Source organism: Moschus berezovskii, chromosome 2, assembly GCF_049115385.1.
Source record: "Moschus berezovskii isolate FMDL1 chromosome 2, NW_MosBer_1.0, whole genome shotgun sequence".
In the NCBI taxonomy this organism is placed as follows: domain Eukaryota; kingdom Metazoa; phylum Chordata; class Mammalia; order Artiodactyla; family Moschidae; genus Moschus; species Moschus berezovskii.
Window position 1 is genome coordinate 81,360,748 of NC_142461.1, and position 24,137 is coordinate 81,384,884.

General features: G+C 36.7%; 1 protein-coding gene across 1 annotated transcript in view; it reads right to left on the reverse strand.

The window, feature by feature from the left end:
• LRP1B (LDL receptor related protein 1B) overlaps nucleotides 1-24,137 on the reverse strand; it is a 2,241,805-nt gene that overhangs the window by 406,978 nt on the left and 1,810,690 nt on the right. Inside the window, exon 42 of the mRNA XM_088842364.1 lies at nucleotides 2,745-2,934. Within this exon, the coding sequence (XP_088698490.1) occupies nucleotides 2,745-2,934 (190 nt within the window). The remainder of the gene's footprint in view (nucleotides 1-2,744; nucleotides 2,935-24,137) is intronic.

Sequence of the window (24,137 nt, forward strand, 5' to 3'; positions counted from 1 at the left end):
CTAGACAGCATTTTAAAAAGCAGAGACATTACTTTGCCAACAAAGGTCTATCCAGTCAAGGCTATGGCTATTCCAGTAGTCATGTATGAATGTGAGAGTTGGACTACAAAGAAAGCTGAGCCCCTAAGAATTGATTCTTTGGAACTGTGTTGTTGGAGAAGACTCTTGAGAGTCCCTTGGACTGCAAGGAGATCCAACCATTCCATCCTAAAGGAAATCAGTCCTGAATATTCATGGGAAGGACTGGTGCTGAAGCTGAAACTCCAATACTTTGGTTATCTGATGTGAAGAACTAACTCATTAGAAAAGACCCTGATGCTGGGAAAGATTGAAGGCAGGAAGAGAAGGGATGAAAGAGGATGAAATTGTTGGATGGCATCACTGACTCAATGGGTATGTGTTCGAGTAATCTCCGGGAATTGGTGATAGATAGGGAGCCCTGACGGAGAAGGCAATGGCACCCCACTCTAGTACTCTTGCCTGGAAAATCCCATGGATGGAGGAGCCTGGTGGGCTGCAGTCCATGGAGTCGCTAAGAGTTGGACAGGACTGAGCAACTTCACTTTCACTTTTCACTTTCATGCATTGGAGAAGGAAATGGCAACCCACTCCAGTGTTCTTGCCTGGAGAAACCCAGGGACGGGGGAGCCTGGTGGGCTGCCGTCTATGGGGTCGCAGAGAGTCGGACACGACTGAAGTGACGCAGCAGCAGCAGGGAGCCCTGACATGCTGCGGTCCATGGTGTCACAAATAGTCGGACACAACTAACTGAACTTCTTCTATCTAATTTATAAAATAATTGCCACAAATTAAGGAAAACTGGGTCATCTATGCTGATTATTAAAATACTTCAAAGCATTTTAATCTGTTCTATGGAACACTGAAGTGTTCTAAGTATTGTTGCTGTTGTTGTTGTTCATTTGCTCAGTCATGTGACTCTTAACTTTGATAATAGTTTGTGCTATGAATCAGTAAATTTGTAAAGAAAAAAAAGTGACATTCCACTTTCTTAAATTATGGAATAGTTTTAACCGTATCCTGTGACTTTTAAAATAAAAAAATTAGTTTAAAAATTATGTAAATAATATGAGATATTAAACACACAAACAATTTATTTTCAATAATTTTCTAGATTGTGAGCTTTAGAATTATAGAATTTCCAAGGAATTATTACTCCTCTAACTTCAACTTTCATTTCAAAAAGGAGGAAAAAGAGACCAGAGAGCTTGAGTACTATAGTTATTGAGTCAAGTTTTGAACTCAAGTAGTCCTTCATCTAGAAATTGATTTGGTTTTAAGATTTCTGTTAATCAACAGATATATAAAAGTGATTCATAGATGTCATTAATATGCTTAATGATAAAATATTTTTATGCATTAAACATTAATTACATATAATTTTCCAATTAAAGTATTTTGGTATGTTTAATTGTGATTTTCACTTTATCTAATGCAAGAGGAAAGTATAATTTTAGCCTCTGTAAGATGTAATTATAGGATAAAGCATTTATCACTTAAAGTTAATCATATATCATATCATCAGTGATCTCCCTCATGTTTATTTGAAAATTATAGATTCCTTTGATAAACTTTAGGGTAATTATTATTATCCTAAGATTCTCCTAGTGGACTCTTAGGATCAATGTAGCTGACTCAACAACCAATTGTATAGTGATATGGCAGTGATATGAGCAGAACCATTTCTGCGTACACATCTGAAGGCCTGTGTCTATCTCAGCTAAGCAATCAAACCTGTGTAAGCAGGCAACCTAGTCTTTACCTGCATCTCTCAATCTTTAAGTTTTAATTTTCAAGTTAAGTATGTTTAATTAAGTCAATTCTCATCTCTAGTTCTATAAGATAGTAATTCATATAGTCTTTTCATCTCTTAGGTGATCAGGGCCAGTGTTTATCAGTAATTGCTTTTTATTCTTCCATTTTTATTCAACACACCTGAAATAAGTTTTCTATTTCTGCTCAGGTAAACCAGGTTGATGTCTTTGCCCTTGTTTAATTTAAGAATAAAAAGATTTTCTAGTAGTTAGCAAATATTCCTATCATATTGTAAAAGAGTGCAACTCTATAGACATATTTGTCTTCTACTTAACCTAACCTTTGTTCTTCAGTTTTCAAATAATTCTTTCTTAATAGCATCATCCAAAACATGATGTTTTTTCTAATTTGTTTTATTTTTTATACATTTTATATTATAGCCTGAGCAATTTTTCTTGCTATGAATTCTTTATAAGTACTATAAATGCTTACACAATATATCATACCAATGTGGACCACTTGACTATTGTCAGGTATCTAATGTTGAAAATAAAGCTACACACAAAGGTCTATTTTTATTTCCTCTGATTCCAACTGGAGTGATCTCCAGTTATTAAAATTACTTAATTGAATTATAGAAACACCTTTTAGGTTTTAATGCTTTTTAATAGTCTTTTTTCTTTTTCAAATTTATCGTTTCAATCAGTGATGCATTAATGTCTTTTTCATATACTTATTCCATCACATTATTGTCTCTATTTTCCCTTTTATTCTTTAATTTTGCTTTTCCTGAACCTCTCATGGAAGTGATGCCTGGCATTTAAAGAGTCCAGGTTTCAATCATTCACATTTCCAATGCTCTCATAAAAAATAATTTTATGAAATGTGAAAAGAGAACTTCAGAGGAAACATTTATTTTTAAAGCTAATTATAAGGTTTTGACATATATTGAAGAAATAGAAATTTCTTACTTTTGACATTCATCTAGGGCTAGTACATGAGGATGGTCATCTTCTGACATGGCAATGACCGCTTCCCTGTCAAATGCTCCTGGCCGAGTCTGGTCCACTGTGTGCCTGGTGATGGATGAGGTAGTCGAGCTGGTCCAATACAGGGTGTCCCAGGCTCTGTGATAGGCAAGGCCCTCAACAGAACCTACATCTGACGAGGGAAAAGAAAAAGGAAAATTTACACTTTTATCTGCAAAAATTTTGGCTTCTGAACAGAAAAAAGCATTTACAATATATACTCTGTGTGTGTGTGTGTTTGTTGCATGTGTGTGCTAAGTGGCTTCAGTCGTGTCTGACTCTTTGTGAACTGATGGACTATAGCCCACCAAGCTCCTCTGTCTATGGGATTCTCCAGGCAAGAAAACTGGAGCTGGTTTCTGTACCCTCCTCCAGGGGATCTTCCTGACCCGGGGATTGAATCTACATCTCTTACGTCCCCTTCAGTGGCACGCAGGTTCTTTACCACTTGCACCACCTGGGAAGCAAATATAAGCTATATCTGTGTTATCTTATCAGTCAATTCTTCACAAATGCTCCAAAATAAAAATATAATAATCATAATGCCTACAATGACAGCTGATTACACACAGTAAATCTAATTTATGAACTGCTCATGGAGAACTTTATACAAAAAAGTGATGGTAAAGATTGAATAGTCTCATCCAAAAGAAAAAAAAAAACCCTTAAGTAATTGTCTTTTATTTAGGAAACTGGTGGTTCTCTTTTATTTTCATATCTTAATAACCGATATTTTGCAACAATTTAGTAATGCTTTTGAAAATCATAGGTCAAAGATACTATTTAAGTGCAATAATAATGAGCTTTCTCTTGATACTATATTTGGAGATATCAAGGAAAAATAACATCAAAAACTACAATGAAGTATCAAAAAAAACAGAATCCAACTCTGTACTTGTGATTATCAAGCAGTGGTAGAGAATGTTTTAGTAAGTTAATGCAATATGTATTTTTATCCTATTCAACTAATGTGATGTATAAACCAAAGAAAATAAAATTAATTGCCAGCTAAAGCATGCTTTCATATAAGCAGAAAAAGATAAATGATAGTACACATAATCTAATACTTAAATGTGACAATGTGAGAAACAAGAGTAATTATTTTTTAAAATTGTTTTACGAGTTGACTCACTGGAAAATACTCTGATGCTGGGAAGGATTGAGGGCAGGAGAAGAAGGGGACGGCAGAGAATGAGATGGCTGGATGGCATCACCAACTCGATGGACATGAGTTTGAGTGAACTCCAGGAGTTGGTGATGGACACAGAGGCCTGATGTGCTGTGATTCATGGGGTCGCAAAGAGTCGGACATGACTGAGCAACTGATCTGAACTGAACTGAATCACAGGATAATGTAGGGTGGTTGTTTTACTTTTCATAGAAGTGTTTGAATATACCTTTAAGTATAACCAAATTATTAAGTTTTTCATTATTGTTATTCTCAGAGTTAGTGTTCTTAGCATATTTAAGAGAGAATATATATACATTTAACTTTGGTAGTCATGCTAAAAATTAACGTTATAACAGGCTGAGTTTTTATAGCTTTTCTCTTAAGGAATCTGAAAAGAATTATTCAGCTTTTCTGAAAATAGATGGATGAAAAGGGCTGTTTTTAGACTTGAGATGGGTAAATGTTTACTTTGATGGTCAAAAGGATTTAGAGGGATAGAAAAGCAATATTGAAGCCTTTCGAACTAGATTTCATAATGCTATTAAAATTCTGCTCTTTGATTCTTTTCCTACATGAAACAGAAAGTCCACTAATAATAGAATTAATATCTGCCACTTATGGGGCATTGTCTTCCAGTTAGGAATTGTGTTGACTGTTTTGCATATATCCCTTTATGTGTAAATCTACCCTGTGATGTTAGTTTTATTGTTATTCTTCCCCTAAGAAGAAAACAGAAACCTATGTTCACAGAACTAAAAGAATGGAAGCAAGATTTTTATCACAGATGCATGTGCTTCCATAAGCCTGTATCTGTCAGCAGCACTATTTAGAGATGGATTTATAGCAGCTATCGCTTATCTTCAGTGTACCTCAACCTGGAACCAAACAAATGATTCATTAGTTTCAACTTGTCTGACTCTGGGTAAATTGTATCAGCAGTAATTTACCATGAATAACCTATCACACAGTCAACAAAACCACTTATAAGAAATTAATGTGGATGATTAGTATGGAAACCTAGGTCGGAGAGGATGGAAGAAAAATTGTAAAACACAGTCATAAAAACATCTGTTAAGCTTTGCTTATATGAATGATATGTATTCCTATTTGAGGTGAATAAGTAGGAGGTTGATAATGTTTAACTGTATTTTGATTATTAATTAATAAACCATCTATCCCACTGTATTTTTAGTACTTTCATATCACTTCAGAAATGAAGCTAACTCTATTAGTATTACAAGCAACATTCCACTTTTTCATCACCTGCAAATAGAATGAGAAATGGCATAGCTCTGAAAAAAAAATCCAAGCAAATCAGAATCATTAATCCATCCTCATTCTCTATCTTCCCCTTCTACTGACTTTGACGGATCTTCTTCATAGACACTTTTTCTTGCCAAATTAGGAGGAAACCACTTGGCATTACCATTGAGATGAAGCAGATGTTCTTTTCTATGGCTGATATAGTTCCAGGGTTACTAGAGTGTGTAATATATCTCACTGTCCAGGTACAATATCTTTTGTTTTATTGTTTGCAATATATGACAACCTGACAGTACACTTAATCATATCTGGTGCTACACTTTAAAATATTTATTACTTAGAAAGATATTTAACACCCTGCAAAAATTATATTTGTCATTAGTAAGTAGTCAAATAAAGACATAAACCACACACCAGTATATATAAATTAGAAAACTTACAAAGACCTACTGTATAGCACAGGGAACTATATTCAGTATTTTATAATAACCTATAAGGGAAAACATTGGAGAAGGAAATGGCAACCCACTCCAGCGTTCTTGCCTGGAGAATCCCAGGGAAATGGGAGCCTGGTGGCTGCCATCTATGGGGTTGCACAGAGTCGGACACAACTGAAGCAACTTAGCAGCAGCAGCAGCATAAGGGAAAGCATCTGAAAATGTATTGTTGTTTGTTCCTGAGTCATGTCTGACTCTGCAACCCCATGGACTGCAACCTTCCTGGTTTCTCTGTCCATGGGGACTTCTAGGCAAGAATACTGGAATAGGTCACCATTTCCTTCCTCAGGGGATCTTCTCAACCCAGGGATCAAACCCACAACTCCTGCAAGTCTCCTACATTACAGGTTAATTCTTTACCACTCAGTGGTAAAGCCCTATATGTGTGTGTGTGCATGTGCATGTGTGTGTATGTATATTTTATACATATATATAAATATATATTTTATCCATGAAAATATTAAATTGAAAATCATGAAAATAGTTTACTTGAGATAACAGAAAAGACATTAACATCTATTGGGAAGCCCACTAGACCAGTCAGGTATGACATAAATCAAATCCCTTACAATTGTGCAGTGGAAGTGAAAATAGATTCAAGGGATTAGATCTGATAGACAGAGTGCCTAAAGAACTATGGAAGGAGGTTTGTGACATTGTACAAAGGCAGTGATCAGAAGGCAATGATCAAAATCATCCCCAAAAATATAAATGCAAAAAAGCAAAATTGTTCTCTAAGGGAGCCTTACAAATAGCTGTGAAAAGAAGAAAAGCAAAAGGCAAAGGAGAAAAGGAAAGATATACACTTTTGAATGAAGATTTCCGAAGAATAGCAATGAGAGATAAGAAAGCCTTCCTCAGTGATCAATGTAAAGAAATAGGGGAAAACAATAGAATAGGAAAGACTACATATCTCTTCAAGAAAATTAGATACCAAAGGAACATTTCATGCAAAGAAGGGCACAGTAAAGGACAGAAATGGTATGGACCTAACAGAAGCAGAAGATGTTCAGAAGAGGTGGCAAGAATACATAGAAGAACTATACAAAAAAGATCTTCATGACCCAGATAATTATGATGGCCTGATCACCCACCTAGAGCCAGACATCCTGGAATGCGAAGTCAAGTGGGCCGTAAAAAGCATCACTATAAACAAAGCTAGTGGAGGTGATGGAATTCCAGTTGAGCTATTTCAAATCTGAAAAGATGATGCTGTGAAATTGCTGCACTCAACATGCCAGCAAATTTGGAGAACTCAGCAGTGGCCACAGGACTGAAAAAGGTCAGGTTTCTCCAGTCACAAAGAAAGGCAATGCCAAAAAATGTTCAAACTACAGCACAATTGCACTCATCTCATACGTTAACAAAGTAATGCTCAAAATTCTCCAAGTCAGGCTTCAACAGTACATAAACCGTGAAGTTCCAGATGTCCAAGCTGGATTTCGAAAAGGCAGAGGAACCAGAGATCAAATTGCCAACATCCACTGAATCATCGAAAAAGCAAGAGAGTTCCAGAAAAGCATCTCCATTCCATTCAGTCACTCAGTCGTGTCCTACTCTTTGCGACCCCGTGGACTGTAGCCTACCAGGCTTCTCCATCCATGGGATTCTCCAGGCAAGAATACTGGAGTGGGTTACCATCTCCTTCTCCAGGGGATCTTCCCGACCCAGGGATTGAACCTGGATCTCCCGCAATGGAAGCAGACGCTTTAAGCTCTGAGCCACCAGGGAAGCCCCTGCTTCTACTTTATTGACTATGCCAAAGCCTTTTACTGTGTGGATCATAAAAAACTGTGGAAAATTCTTAAAGAGATCGGAATACTATACCACCTGACCTGCCTTCTGAGAAATCTGTATGCAGGTCAGGAAGAAGCAGTGAGAACTGGACATGGAACAAAGGACTGGTTCCAAACAGGGAAAGGAGTACATCAAGGCTGTATATCGTCACCCTCCTTATTTAACTTATATGCAGAGTACATCATGAGAAATGCTGTGCTAGATGAAGCACAAGCTGGAATCAAGATTGCCAGGAGAAATATCAATAACCTCACATATGCAGATGACACCACCCTTATGGCAGAAAGTGAAGAAGAATTAAAGAGCTTCTTGATGGAAGTGAAAGAGGAGAGTGAAAAAATTGGGTTAAAGCTCAACATTCATAAAACTAAGATCATGGCACCTGGTCCCATCACTTAATGGCAAATGGATGGGGAAACAATGAAAAGAGTGACAGACTTTATTTTCTTGGGCTCCAAAATAACTGCAGATAGTGACAGCAGCCATGAAATTAAAAGACACTTGCTTCTTGGAAGAAAACTTATGACAAAAATAGAATATTAAAAAGCAGAGACATTACTTTGCCAACAAAGGTCCCTCCAGTCAAAGCTATGGGTTTTCCAGTAGTCAGGTATGGATGTGAGGGTTGGACTATAAAGAAAACTGAGCACAGAAGAACTGATAATTTTGAACTGTGGTGTTGGAGAAGACTCTTGGAAGTATCTTGGACGGAAAAGAGATCCAACCAGTCCATCCTAAAGGAAATCAGCCCTGAATATTCATTGGAAGGACTGATGCTGAAGCTGAAACTCCAATCGTTTGGCTACCTGATGCGAAGAGGTGACTCATTGGAAAAGAGCCTGATACTGAGAAAGATTGAAGACAGGAGGAGAAGAGGATGACAGAGGATGAGATGGGTGGATGGCATCACTGACTCAATGGACACGAGTTTGAGTAAGGTCCAGGAGTTGGTGATGGACAGGGAGGCCTGGCACGTTGCAGTCCATGGGGTTGCAAGAGTCAGACATGACTGAAGGCTGAACTGAACTGAAATGAATACAATGTGGGTATCATGTGATACATGTATGTGTTGCATATGTATGTGAGTATGAATGCTAAAGTTCCTGAATCAGTGGAATTGGTAAAATAAGTACTTTGCGTCACTCGTTGGCAGATAATTATGTAGCTTGAAACTGAAAGCAAAACGTCTATCTATTCAATCAACCTTTCCTGAAATATTGATCAGATAAATCAATATTTACAGAGTTAGTTTAAGGATGTAGAATACAGAGTTGAGACTCAAAGATATATAATAGGCATAATTAGGAAAATAACAATTACAGTGTTATTTTGGCAGCTGGTCAAGGACTTCATAGAGAACACATCTCCATCTCATCGTCATTAAAGGAGAGACAAGAGTTCCTCTCTCCTGTAGTGTATTGTGAAGATAGGATAAGAGTCTAAATGGGAAAGGCAGTGATGTATGTCTAGGGAGGGAGCCATGTGGACAAAACATTGCCAGTCGTCTGGCTGGAATAACAGTCACAGCTAAATCCTTTCGCAAAATAACAGGAAAAATATTTATCCCAAGGACGTATTGTAAAGGCCTCCCTTGTTGAAAGAACAGCATTCTCTTTTTCACTGACTTATTTTCTAAAGCCAAAGAATATTAGAAAGTTTGTTGGTGGAAATGACTTTAGTAGTATTAAACTTCTCAGTCTTGTCTGGAGCATCTACAGATACAGAAAAGCAGGCTTGAATTCCAACCTAGGTACAGAGCTTCAAATAAAAAGCTTCTGGACACATTTCACACCGTCTTAACTATGTAGTTTCCAGAGAAACAGGATTCTGGGTCCAGTTCACAATTCTGATCTGATATTGAACTCTAAACAGAGTACACATGTGTTTTACTTTAAGCCTAACAAAGCATTACTTAAATTTTGCATAAACTCTGTACATTCCTAAAACTCCTCTTATAACTACCTTTCTTTGTCTTTTGGGACAAGAGTGAGACAACCTACAGCTCTTCAGACGTATCGTTTCCCTTATTATAATGAGTCATTTATTTGATATGGCTGAGTTATAGGTTTATTTGAAAAAATCCAAAACCGTTTCATCATTAAAATACCCAGCAGACTAGAACTATTTCCTCAAACTGATAAAAAATCAATCTATTGAAAAAACAAACCAAAAACAGAACAGAATACAACAAGGCTATACCTTTCTTAGCCATGAATAAAATGAAAGTTTTCTCTCTAATACTAGGAGCAAGACAAGATGGTTTTTCTTGCCCCTCTTTCAGCACTGTATTGAAAATTCACTCAGGGTAATTAGGAAAATTATTTTATTTAAAAAAAAAAAACATAGAAAGAGAGGGAGATCATCCAGATTGGAAAACAAGTAAAGCCATCTCAATTTTCAGATGATATATTCTTGCATATACACAACCTGGAGAAATTCACTAAGAGCTATCAGAATTATAAGAAAACATTCAACCAGGTTGCAGGGTACAACCTAAAATATCAGTTGCATTTTCTATATAGTAGCAATAAAATAATCTAAAATTCAGAAGGCAATTTCATTTATGATAGCATTTAAAATAATTGAAATTATGACAGGCAGATAAATTTAGAAATAATTTTAGCAAAAGTTTATAATCTTAAAACTTGTACATGAAAAACTACAAAACATCATAAAAGAAATTAAAATAAAAAAGATGGAAAAGCAATTCATGTTAATGATTGGAAGACTTAATAAAATGGCAATAGTGTCCAAATAGATCTACAGACTCAGTGTTAATTCAGTATTAAAATCCCAGATGGCTCTTTCCCAGAAATCAACAAACTGATCCTAAAACTGATGTGAAAATCCAAGGGGCCTAAAATAGCCAAAAGAATCTTGATAAAGAAAGGCAAAGTTAGAGGAGTCAAATTTCTGAATTTATTTTGCTACAAAGTTACAATAATCAAGAGAGTGTAGGCATATAAATCAATGAAATAGAATCAATAGCCCAGAAATAAAACCTTAATTTCTGGTTAACTGATTTTTGAAGACAATATCAGATAAATTCAGTGAGGGAAAAAAAAATATTATCAACAAATGGTTTACAATGATTATATATCCACATGCAGAAAAGGAATGTACTCAAACCATAACACACCAATTCAAAATGTTTTATCTTAGACCTAAATAGAGAAAGTAAACTACAGAATTCTTAGAATAAAATAGAAGAGTACATCTGTATAAAGTGGGTTAGGCAAAGCCTTCTCAGACATGATACCAAATGCAAAATGACAAAAGAAATATCGATGAGTTGGACTTCATCAAATTTAAAAACATGGGTACTTCCAAAGACACGTTCAAGAAGTAAGAAGCCAACCCCCAAAACATTTACTTCTGTTTTATTGCCTACGCCAAAGCCTTTTATTGTGTGGATCACAACAAACTGGAAAATTCTTAAAGAACTGAGAATACCAGACCACCTTACCTGCCGCCTGAAAAATCTGTATGCAGGTCAAGAAGCAACAGTTAGAATGGGACATGAAACAACAGACTGGTTTCAAATTGGGAAATGAGTACATCAAGGCTATATACTGTCACCCTGCTTATTTAATTATTAGTATTGTAGAATACTCACAAGAGATGCCAGGCTGGATGAAGCTCAAGCTGGAATCAAGATTGCCAGGAAAAATTTCAATAACCTCAGATATGCAGATGACACCACCCTTATGGAAGAAAGTGAAGAGGGACAGAGGAACCTCTTGATGAAAGTGAAAGAGGAGAGTGAAAAAGTTGGCTTAAAATTCAACATTCAGAAAACTAAGATCATGGCATCCGGTCCCGTCACTTCATGGGAAATAGATGGGGAAACAATGGAAACAGTGACAGACTTTATTTTTTGGGCTCCAAAATCACTGTGGATGCTGACTGCAGCCATGAAATTAAAAGACACTTACTCCTTGGAAGAAAATTTATGACCAACCTAGACAGCATATTAAAAAGCAGAGACATTACCTTGCCAACAGAAGTCCGTCTAGTCAAAGCAATGGTTTTTCCAGTAGTCATGCATGGATGTGAGAGTTGGACTGTAAAGAAAGCTGAGCACCAAAGAATTGATACTTTTGAACTGTGGTGTTGGAGAAGACTCCTGAGAAAATCTCTTGGACTGTAAGGAGATCAATGTAGTCAAAGGAAATCAGTCCTGAATTTTCATTGGAAGGAATGATGTTGAAGCTGAAACTCCAATACTTTGGCCACATGATGCAAAGAACTGACTCACTGGAAAGACCCTGATGCTGGGAAAAATTGAAGGCAGGAGAAGAGGACGAGAGAGGATGAGATGGTTGTTTGGCATCACTGACTCAATGGACATGAGTTTGAGCAAGCTCTGGGAGATGGTGATGGACAGGAGGCCTGGCATGCTGCAGGTCGCAAAGAGTCAGACACACCTAGTGACTCAACTGACCTGAACTGAACCCCCAAAATGGGAGAAAATACATGAACATTATTTATGTGATAGTGGACTTATGTCCATAATTATGAGTAATTCTCAGAATTCAACAATAACTTAACAACTCAGTGGAAAAAAAATGAGGAAATAACTTGAATAGATAATTCTCCAATGAAGATATACAAATGACTGATAAAGACAGAAAAATACTGAACACTATTAGCCATCAGAGAAATACAAATCAAAACTATACTTAGATCCACTATGATGATTATAATAGAAAAAAAGATAAGTTTTGACAAAGAAGTGAAGAAGTTGGAACCCTCATGCATTGCAGGTGAGAACTCAATACAGCAGAGGTGTTTTGGAAAACAGTTTTGCAGTTTTCAAAATTTTAAACATATACTTATCACATGACCTAGCAATTCCACTGCTAGGTCTATATCCAAGAGAAATGAAAACATATATCTACATGCACATAAATGTTTACTGCAGCTTTGTTCTTAACAGCCAAAGGCAGAAATAGCCCAGTGTCAACCAGTTGATGGATACAAATGATTAACTACATGGATTATTTTTCCTTTCTAACTGGTGAACTGATGAATGGATTGCTATAGAGCTCTATGCACACTGCTGATTATAAATTAGATGCAACCCCTCTAAGTTTGTAGACAGTGATTTTCAGCTTTTATTTCACATCTATTTGCATAAATTAAATTATATTAATTATTAAAACAATTATTGTCTAAAATATCTTTTAATATAGGTTTTTAAAAAAATGTCCTCAGGTTATTTAAGGCCATTAACAAATTATACACCAAGACTGACAGGTACCAGTAATGGATACCGGCCAATGCTTGACCTGGACAAATCAATATCCATTCAGGTTGGCTCAGTACAGGCTGCCAAATATGTGGCATGTTAACCCTGATCAACTTAAGTAGCAGAAATAGCTTTTACCTGTAGACTATGACCTAAATTTTTATGTCTTTAAATTTTTTAACTGTTAAAATGCTCAATTTTTTTTTAACCAGGCAAATTTACTAAAAAGTAAGCAAATTAAATACTTACATTATAGTCTAAAAATTTAAACAACATTATAGTCTAAAAATTTAAACAAATAGTTCTACTGGAAAACTTTTTTTTTTAATTAAATATCTGAAAAACAGAATCTGCTGAGGATTATTAAGAGTTCAGTAAGATGGCAGGCAATAAATAAACAAACCAAAATCAATAGTTCTATTATGTACAGAGTAGCTAGACACATAATGGAGAGAATATGTCAATCTGTGTAGAGCTGCTAATGATGTGAGTTCCAGTGAATGAACATGTTCAGAGAACCACTGACCAAAACCACCTGCCCTGGCCAGACATAATGACTGCTTGAATGAGTTATCTTACATCAGGAGATCCTGATAAAGAACTCTGAATTAACAAGCTACTGCCAGTCAGAAGAATTCAGTAGGGGTCAGAAGGAGGGAGGAGATGCCAGTCCATATGTTCTGCCAACTTTCCAGATCTGGTGGCTCAGGTTGTAAAGAATCTGCCTGCAATACTAGACCCAGGTTTGATCCCTTTATTGGGAAGATCCCCTGGAGAAGGGAATGACTACCCACTCCAGTAATCCTGCCTGGAGAATTCCATGTACAGAGGAGCCTGGTGGGCTACAGTCCATGGGGTCTTAAAGAGTCAGACACAGTTGAGCAGCTAATACTTTCACTTTTCAACTTCCCAGAAAACTTCATGCTGGAATCTACCTTGGCTGAGAAATACACATGCTACCAGGAAGGACTGAGCCAGACCAAATATGGGCACAAACAAGATGATTAGCCAGGAAAAGATCAAACAGGGACTGAAAAGGAGTCTTGCTAAGTTCCATGTACTGATACAAACCATACCCCTGTTCTTAGCTGAGTCATGAATATTCCTCCTTCTCTTTCTAATGCCCTCTCTTTTACCTAGATTCCCCTATATACATGGTGTCTCAACCCAAATTGAACAGAGAAATCGATTTGCAAAGTTTGCAATTCTCCATTCCTGACCATTGATTAAACTTGTGCTGTTCTAGTCTCAGCATTAGTTCTGTGATTGGCTGTGCAAATATGAACAACAAAAGGATTTCTCCAACAGAAACAAAGGGTCTTGGCCTGGGCTAGGACCTGGCATGGGTTCAGGCAACCAATCTGGTAACAAATTCCTCAGGAGTAATTGGTGATAAGCACTGTCCCAATCTAAATGAAGCTCACAATAGTATGCCAAGGGCTCCCAGGGAAGGGCATGAACCCCATGGTTTCTAAAATCCTCAGTTATGCCATACTTCATCCTCCATGGCAAAGTTAGGAGATTTGATTTATACGGCCTTTCTTTGAGGAATGTAATTGTAAAGTTACAGACTGGATGAATCACAAGATGGACTCAAGATTACTGGGAGAAATATCAACAACCTCAGATAGCAGATGATACTACCCTAATGGTGGAATACAAAGAAGAATTAGAGAGCCTCTTGATGAACGTGAAAGAGAGAGAAAAAGCTTACTTAAAACTCAACATTTAAAAAACTAAGATCATAGTAGCCAGTCCCATTGCTTTATGGAAAATAGATGGGGAAACAATGGAAACAGTGGTAGATTTTTTTTTTTTGGCTCCATAATCACTGTGGATGGTGACTGCAGTGATGAAATTGAAAGACACTTGCTTCTTGGAAGAAAAGCTATGACAAACCTAGACAGCATATTAGAAAGCAGAGACATCACTTTGCTTACAAAGGTCCATATAGTCAAATCCATGGTTTCTCCAGTAGGATGTACACATTCGAGAGTTGGACCATAAAGAAGGCTGGGCACCAATGAATTGATGCTTTTGAGCTGTGGTACTGGAGAAGACTCTGGAGAGTCCGTTGGCCAGCAGGGGGATCAAACCAGTCAATCCTAAAATAAATCAACCCTGAATATTCATTGGAAGGACTGATGGTGAAGCTGAAGAAGCTCCAATACTTTGGCTACTTGATGCGAAGAGCCAGCTCATTGGAAAAGACTCTGATGCTGGGAAAGATTGAGGGCAGGAGGAGAAGGGGTGACAGAGGATGAGACTGTTGTATGGCATCACCAACGTGACCGACATGAGTTTGAATATACTCTGGAAGATAGGAAAGGACAAGGAAGACTGGCACGCTGTAGTTCATCGGATGGTAAAGAGTCAGACTCATATTAATGACTGAACAACAACAAATTGCAAAATGACCAGGAACTCATCCTCATTTCTTTTGTGAGAAAATGAGGTAAGTCATTGGGCCAAAATCATAAACCAGAGCTTTCTTGAGAAAGAGATGTATCTGCTCACTCTCAGATGTCTGGATAAGATCAGTCATTTCCCTCATTGAATTCATGCACTATTAAACAATCTCAGCTTCTAAACAATTCACTTACAAACATTGAGCATGGACAATAATTTATTCATATAATATCAGAGAAATTAGGAAGGTCTTCTTACTTGAACTAAGACCCAGTTATACTTTCAAGTTTTTCAAAGTCCATTATTAGATATGTATTTCCTTGGTTTAAGGTGTTTTCCAGGTGTTATTGGTTTAAAATGTCTCATAAATAATACTCTTCAGAGGATAATTTACTAATTAATGATTAATGCTTTACAATATATTATTATATTTTCCTTTTAAAAGCATTTCATATATAACAGCTTGTCCCTTTCAGAAAAGTTGAAGTAGTCTTTTTTTGAGGGGGGAGGATTATAGAACAACTAAGCAAAGATACAAAGCAGCATGTTTTTTTGAAGGAATCTTTTCAATGTTAATTAGAGGATGAAATTCTTTATAGAATAACTTAAATTTACCTTTTTATTTTAGAGCTATTGTTATTAGGAATCCAAGAAAAGTAATGAGATTAACAAATTAAGAGACTAATCTTACAGAAATGTTAAGCATTATAATTGTAGATTGCATGATGACATTAACTATGTATGAGTGTAAATTAATTTGTATTATCAAATGAATAAATTTAAGGGATCAGTGTCATAATAATCCTCTTGTTATATATATATATATATTACTTATGAGTCACTCCATTGTTAATATTTTAAGTATACTGTATATTCTTTGACAAAAACATAAAGTTGGATGGCAAACAAAAAGACCTTTGGACTCAATTAAATTATCTGTAGTATTTCCAGAGCAGTTTTTAACATTAACATTCATCAGAAACATACCCCTTAGCTTCTCACCAAAGCTACAAATCTCTCTCCACTGTATCTTGTCTCCTCCCATTGGGAGAAGTGTCTGTCTCCCTACAGAGATGAAATCCATTGTGCTCTGGCTTATGCTGTCTTATCTCTCTCCTTCTCATCTCAAAAATATTGGTCATTTTGTTTTCTCTGCTCTCTCCTACAACGTAAACGCTTCCATTTTATTGCATCATCGGGCTTCTATTTTAAGAGTTACACTGAAATGACTCTTTTCAATATAGCATACAATTTCTCTGTTGTTAAATTCCACGTACATTCTCTTCATCTTACCAAGATACTTAGCAGCTTCTCACTATCCTCTTTCCTCTTGATATCTTTTCAAACATTATTTTGTGGGTGATTTTTTTTGGTGGGTGGGGGGAGAGGGGCAGGTTCCCTCCTTCTTTTCTCATATCTCACTGGCATCTCCTTTCCAGTATCCTTTGCTAGAAACCCCTCCAACCAACCTCTAAATGTAGATATTATCTACGGTCTTCATGACTTTATTTTCTACTCTCTGCTTTCTGACCTATTCCCATGGAATTAAATTCCATCTACATGCTTATAGACTTCTTTTTCTTTGCCTTTTCTTTCTTTCATAATCTACTGGAATACTGTTTTCTATTTGTGTTCTTTTTGCCTATCACCCTGCTAGAATGACGACAGTGAGTATGACTGGCTTGTTCTCAGTTGTATCCCCCACACTGAGTAATTTCAAGCATAGAACAAACAACTAAAATTATGTGTGGAATAAGTTAACATGAATTTCTACCACATTAATACACTGAAGTCAGTGTCTGTATATTTATGCTTTAATTTTAATATACTCAATTTTTAATTTATTTTATAAGGCCTATAATATTGGAAAAGCATATAGGGTAATAATTAAGAGCACAAACCCTGGATTCAGATAATGGCTTTGAATTCCTGTACTATCACATTATAGGCTCTATGACTCTACCATGGACAATTTATTTATCTTTTCTGTATTTTCGTTTCTTCTTCTGTAATATGATAATAGCAATAGTATTAAATTAGTAAGACATTTGGGATAATCATATGAGTTAACATGGGTAAAGTGTTTAAAACAGTGTCTAGCACAAGGACATAATATATGTTGGCAATATTATTATTATTATTGCTTTGCTCTTCACAAGGCTGCAGACAATTACACTTAACAATGTTGATCCTCTGTGGGATAAATTACCATCATAAGGATAATACTAGAAATATTAGCTATTGTAGGAATGGATTTTGAACTCCAAGAGGCTACAATCTACATTTGTACATATACATACATATATATATATATATATATATATCTATCTTTATTGAAGAAATGTGGCTCTAGATTGTTTATTCCTCATCCCTTAGCATAAGTTCAGCTATTTAAACCACTTACTGTATCTTTGAGTCTTACTATTACTGGCAGGATGATAATGTAAATATTTGATAACCTTATAGGTAGAAAGGGCTTCCCTGATAGCTCAGTTGGTAAAGAGTCTGCCTGCAATGCAGGAGATCCTGGTTTGATCCCTGGGTGAGAAGATCCACTGGAGAAGAGGAAAGGCTACCCACTCCAGTATTCTGACTTGGAAAATTCCATGTACAGTCCATGGGGTCTTTGTCCACAAAAAGTCAGACACTTTGTCCACAAAGAGTCAGACACGACTGAGTGACTTTCACTTTTAGGTGGAAAAGTGGTGGGGCTGGCTATTAGAAAATTTAAATACTAGAAAATATTAAATTTTGATAACATTATGTGAAAGGACAGAGAGAAATATGGAAGGAAGTAAAGATATAAATAGAGGTGATTTTTTTTTCCCAATGGGCAATTAATGAAGCAGGGAAATAAAGCAAGGCTATTTCTGATGACGGGTATCATTAAAAAAAGGCTTGATTCTTTATGGTCAGGTTTTGCAAAGGAAAATGATGGAAATTAGTACTAGAATTAGAAAGGAACTTAAGGGAGGAGAAAAACATTTGATGTCTAGGAAATAACAGAGTATTTTGACATTAAACTAAAATGACAAGGTATTAGGAAATTTGTTGAAATAAATGAAAATTATTCTCTGATCTTTAAAAACACATGTGCCACATTCAGAATTTTATGTTTGTTCTATACTTATAATACATTATTACATAAATTACTATATATTATATGTGTACACAATATTACAATACTGTAATGTAAGAATAAAACTACCAAGTAAAAGAATCAGTAAGAAAAATAAAGGCTCACCTAATAAGATATTCCCCATTGAAATGTGGTTTAAGTAATTAAAATTGTCTTTAAAAATATTTAAATGGAGTGGAAAGTGTATAATCATAAACACACTTGACTAATATTTAAAGCAGAAATTAAAAATGTTAACTTTCCTGGAAATACCCTAATAGCAAGTGATTAAAATAAAGGGAATTACTTATTGGGACTAGGAAACACAGGAGATGTGGGTTCAGCCAGTGGGTAGGGAAGACCCCTTGGAGTAGGAAATGGCAACCCACTCCAGTATTCTTGCCTGAAAAATCCCATAGACAGAGGAGCTGTAGTTCAAAGAGCTGTAATGTGCTGGACATGATTGAGCACTCACACAACACAATTATTTCTTGCGGGTTTATTATGTGTCCAGTTCTATAAAGAAGGAGATACACAAAAAGGGGGACTAAAATCTACTAGAAGAAAATATCCTTTTTTTCACTAACATGCTATTCATTAGTTGCTAAATTATGTGCTATAGATTTTCAAGTATAAAAACTCAGAGAGATACATGTGCTTTTTTGAATAAGCTTACATCACTACATTCACTTCAGTTACAAAGGCATTCATGTTAAAATTTCTTCAATTCACCACCTACTCCCTAAAGATAATAATTTGAGTCTATGCAACCTATTTTTAAAACATCTATTTCTCACCAGCATTAGTTCTACATTTATCTCTGAACAAAGTATTAAACTACTCTATTTCCCCCTTTCATTTCCATCCTTATCATTTTTAGTAACCTAAAATTATTTATCAGAACTTTTTTTATCCTCAGCATTTCTCAACTGTTATGGACTTTCTCTGTTCAAGTCACATATCAACACCAACTCTGAATTTCAATTTGTTTCTCATCCTCTTTCATCTGTTACTTTCTTATTTGTCAACATGTTCATTAAAACTGAAGTTAATAATTATATGTACCTCAAAGTTTGAGCACAAAATCTGTCTTTCATTATGTAACTAATTATGGTACACAGACTGTGACAGCTGGCTTTACCTAAAACTGGACAAAGCAGTCAATCTCTTTAATGATATCTCTATTATTGGCCTCAACTTTTATTCCTTTCTGAACATCTCATCATAATTCCTCCAATACTGTACTTCTTTTTAAGAAATCATGGGCCAAGTTCATCCAGTCCAACTTTAGCTTGGCCTTTTGCTCTTCTTGACACTTGTTAGGGATGCCCTGGTGATTTAAAATCCACTCTTCATAGTGTCTCATTCTTTTCATATTTCTTCCCATAATTCTCTCCTTGCTTGACTTTCATGATTATACACACCCTTGTCTCCCTATATATATTGATTACTACTCCATCCTCTTATTCCCCATTGTGAGTGTTCCCCAAGACTCTTAGTGAATATAAGATGACCGTGACTCCAACTATAAGCATCTGCATCATGACCTCTGACAAAAATTCTTGCATCCACATTTTTCTAAGCTATCTTCTGGATTGATCTTCAGTCTTGGCCTTATAGAAATGACAAACTCTCAGCACAAATGGGTTATCCACACCCTTGCCTTCTACATTGCAAAATCAAACAAGCACTAACCTACTTAGGGCTTCCCGGGTGGGTCAGTGGTAAAGAACCCACCTGCCAATGTAGGAGATGTAAGTTCAATCTCTGGGTCAGGAAGGTCCCCTGGAGAAGGAAACAGTAACCCACTCCAGTGTTCTTGCCTGAGAAATTCCATGGACAGAGAATCCTGGTAGGCTACTGTCCATGAGGTTGCCAGAGAGTTGGACATGACTTAGTGACTAAACAACAACAACAAATCTATTTTCTAACATCACAAAACATCATCCCCAAAATGACTCTAAGCCCCATAAAGTCCCCATGTGAGAAAATTCAAAGTTGCCTTTAGAATCTGCTATTTGTTCCAGCCCACATTTGCTGATCGGTCTCTGATCACCCTTCCTTAGAGCATTGACTACAAACAGCTTACAATCATAGATCCTTCCACCATCTCCTTTAATGTACACACATCTACAATCCAAAAGTGTAGATGTATATACATTACATTCTCAAGGATCTGAAAACTCTTTCTTTGAAATGTAATCTTAAGGAAGGATAGGAGCTCTGTCTCCCAGTGTCCGTGGGAGAACAGAATTCTAACTTTGATAACTGTCAAGTAGCAGACACAGCGACCCTCATCAGATTTGCACTGGCCTATCCTTCTGGTCCCATCACTTCATGGGAAATAGATGGGGAATCAGTGGAAACAGTGTCAGACTTTATTTTGGGGGGCTCCAAAATCACTGCAGATGCTGACTGCAGCCATGAAATTAAAAGACGCTTACTCCTTGGAATGAAAGTTATGGCCAACCTAGACAGCATATTAAAAAGCAGAGACATTACTTTGCCAACCAAGGTCTGTCTAGTCAAGGCTATGGTTTTTCCAGTGGTCATGTATGGATGTGAGAGTTGGACTGTGAAGAAAGCTGATCACCGAAGAATTGATGCTTTTGAACTGTGGTGTTGGAGAAGACTCTTGAGAGTCCCTTGGACTGCAAAGAGATCCAACCAGTCCATTCTAGAGGAGATCAATCCTGGGTGTTCATTGGAAGGACTGATGCTAAAGCTGAAACTCCAGTACTTTGGCCACCCCATGTGAAGAGTTGACTCACTGGAGAAAACTCTGATGCTGGGAGGGATTGGGGGCAGGAGGAGAAGGGGATAATAGAAAATGAGATGGCTGGATGGCATCACCGATCAATGGACATGAGTTTGAGTGAACTTCAGGAGTTGGTGATGGACAGGGAGGCCTGGCGTGCTGTGATTCATGGGGTTGCAAAAAGTCGGACACGACTGAGCGACTGAACTGAACTGAAATGAACAGATCCTTTGTAATTTTTATTTTCCCTTCCCCTCTTTGCACCACTCCTTATTCTGTTATTGCCCCTTTAAATGACTCAGTCACCTCTGTACAAACCATAGTTGAGTTCAGTTCATGTTGGACCCTCTTTGTTATTGCGATGTGTGTGTGTTTGTTAGTTGCTTAGTTGTGTCCAAGTCTTTGCAACCCATAAACTGTAGCCCACTAGGCCATTCTGTCCATGGGATTCTTCAGGCAAGAACACTGGAGTGCGTTGTCATTTCCTTCTCCAAAAGGAATAGAAAGAAAGAAAGTGATGTCACTCTGTCATGTCCAACTCTTTGCAACCCCATGGACTATAGTCTACCAGGCTCCTCCATCCGTGGAATTGTCCAGGCAGAAGGAGTACTGGAGTGGGTTGCCATTTCCTCTGCACCTTATTGCGATAGTGTAATACTGATTAAAAGCTGTCCTTAGCACTTAACTAGTGCCCAGCTTTGTCTATCTTTACTCCATATTTCTACTGCTATTTCTATATACTTTCTACATATTTAGAAGAAAATTTAGGAGATATAGAGTGCTTGCTGTCTTTATGGAGTACATTTTTTTTAGTAGTACTATTTGTCCCTCAAAATAAATATTTCTATTATAGTTAAATAACTAGATAAACCAGTTATAGAAAGCTCTAAAGAGCTGTCTTGAGGAGCACGCTTGAGGTTAAAATAGATTGTCTGAATATCAGGGTTTTTTTTGTTTTGTTTTGTTTGTTTTGTTTTTCTTTGTTGATAATAAGATCTGTGTATGGTCTTATTTGCTTAATTGCTTAAGAAGATAAAGTAGATTTTTCAGTGCTATAGAAGAAGAGAAGAAAATGTTATGAGGTGATAGCTAAAGAGAAAAATTTGAGGAAGGAGACACTAAGATCTAATTGGGAATTTCCTGTATGGTGAAATTCCTCTTTTGCATCTTCCGATGAAATCCCTGATAAAATATTCACTTCTTATGTAGGCTTCCTCACTGGAAACCTTACTAGGGATATGGCCTCAAGGAGGGTTCTGGGAAAGAACCTAAAGTTATGCTGGGAAATCACAGCATGTATATTCTCTTTATCATTAGATACATCTTTTGTAAGGATGCCACATATACATTTTTGAATGAAACATTTCTCTAGGAAATCAAAGTAAAATAAAATATATACCAGTAATGTCTTTTTTCTAGTCCTCCGATCACCAACATTTAGAAAGTGTCCTCAAGAAGATACCATCTCAAAATGCCTTCCTCATATTAGGCTCTTCTCTCATCTCTTCCTACTTTTTCGTATACAATAATACTTTGCCTATACTTCTATTTTCATATTTATTAAACTGAATCCTAATAGCATTTATCCTATTTCCCTAACCATGTTGCAAGCACCTTCAGTTCAGTTCAGTTCAGTTCAGTCGCTCAGCCGTGTTCGACTCTTTGCCACCCCATGAATCACAGCACGCCAGGCCTCCCTGTCCATCACCAACCCCCGGAGTTCACTCAAACTCTTGTCCATCGACTCGGTGATGCCATCCAGCCATCTCATTCTCTGTCGTCCCCTTCTCCTCCTGCCCCCAATCCCTCCTAGCGTCTGAGTCTTTTCCAGTGAGTCAACTCATCGCATGAGGTGGCCAAAGTATTGGAGTTTCAGCTTTAGCATCAGTCCTTCCAATGAACACCCAAGATTGATCTCCTTTAGAATGGAGTGGTTGGATCTCCTTGCAGTCCAAAGGACTCTCAAGAGTCTTCTCCAGTACCACAGTTCAGAAGCATCAGTTCTTCAGGGATCAGCTTTCTTCACCTTAGTGATACCTTATTTACTTGCATAAGCACTGTCTTTCTGGGGTTGACCCCTTGGAATACAGAGATAGGCTCTATATTGTCTTAGTCATATTTCTATCTGCAGAATCTAGTGGTGGTAGGTAGTAACTGTGAGGTAGTAAGTTTCATGTTTGTTGAATTTCCAAATGTTAAAAAAATAATTTAAAAATTAATGGTAAAGCAAATAAGGGTGTAGGAGTGAACCTGGTTTTTAAATTCTTTCTAAGAAATGTTCTAAAAACAACCAAGTTATTTCTTAAAAATCACTAATCACAAAATTAAAATGGTAAATATATTAATAAAGACTTCTTAGGGATAATATTTTCTCTATATATTACCAAAAATCAGTAGCAGACTCTCATTTTCAAACATTTTCTGGGGAAAAAAATGTAAAATGTGGTGTGGGACAGAATTACCTAAGAATTTGTTACTTTTATACCATATTTTATTTGTTCACAGGTCTAAATATACTCTCCCCTGATTTTTTTTTTAAATACTAATGTGACCACTGACTGTCCTCATGCTCCCTCTGTTTCCCAGCTACTTATAACTTAGCTGCATTGATATGATTAATTCCAGCAAATAAATTCTAGTGATAAATGAGAGAAATGTGTATCATTTTTAATTTAAAGCAGAGAAGAGCAGAATAAGTCTTCTACAATCTTTCCTGCCCTGTCATAACCTGGGAAGTCACTTGACATGGTAGACAGAAGCCATCCACCCGGGCTGTCACTTCATGAAGGAAGGCTGCCTTGTGGGGTCCCTGTATGGAGTCCTCTAACTCCTTTCCGATTTTGCATAAGCCAGACATAAATATATGAAACTCTGCCCCTCAGCCAAGAAAAGTATGTTACTAAATAGACTCTAAGAAAATGGTTTCCACCAGAATTGAAAGAGACATGGGTATCCCAATGTTCATCACAGCACTGTTTATAATAGCCAGGACATGGAATCAAACCTAGATGTCCATTGGCAGATGAATGGATAAGAAAGCTGTGGTACATATACACAATGGAATATTACTCA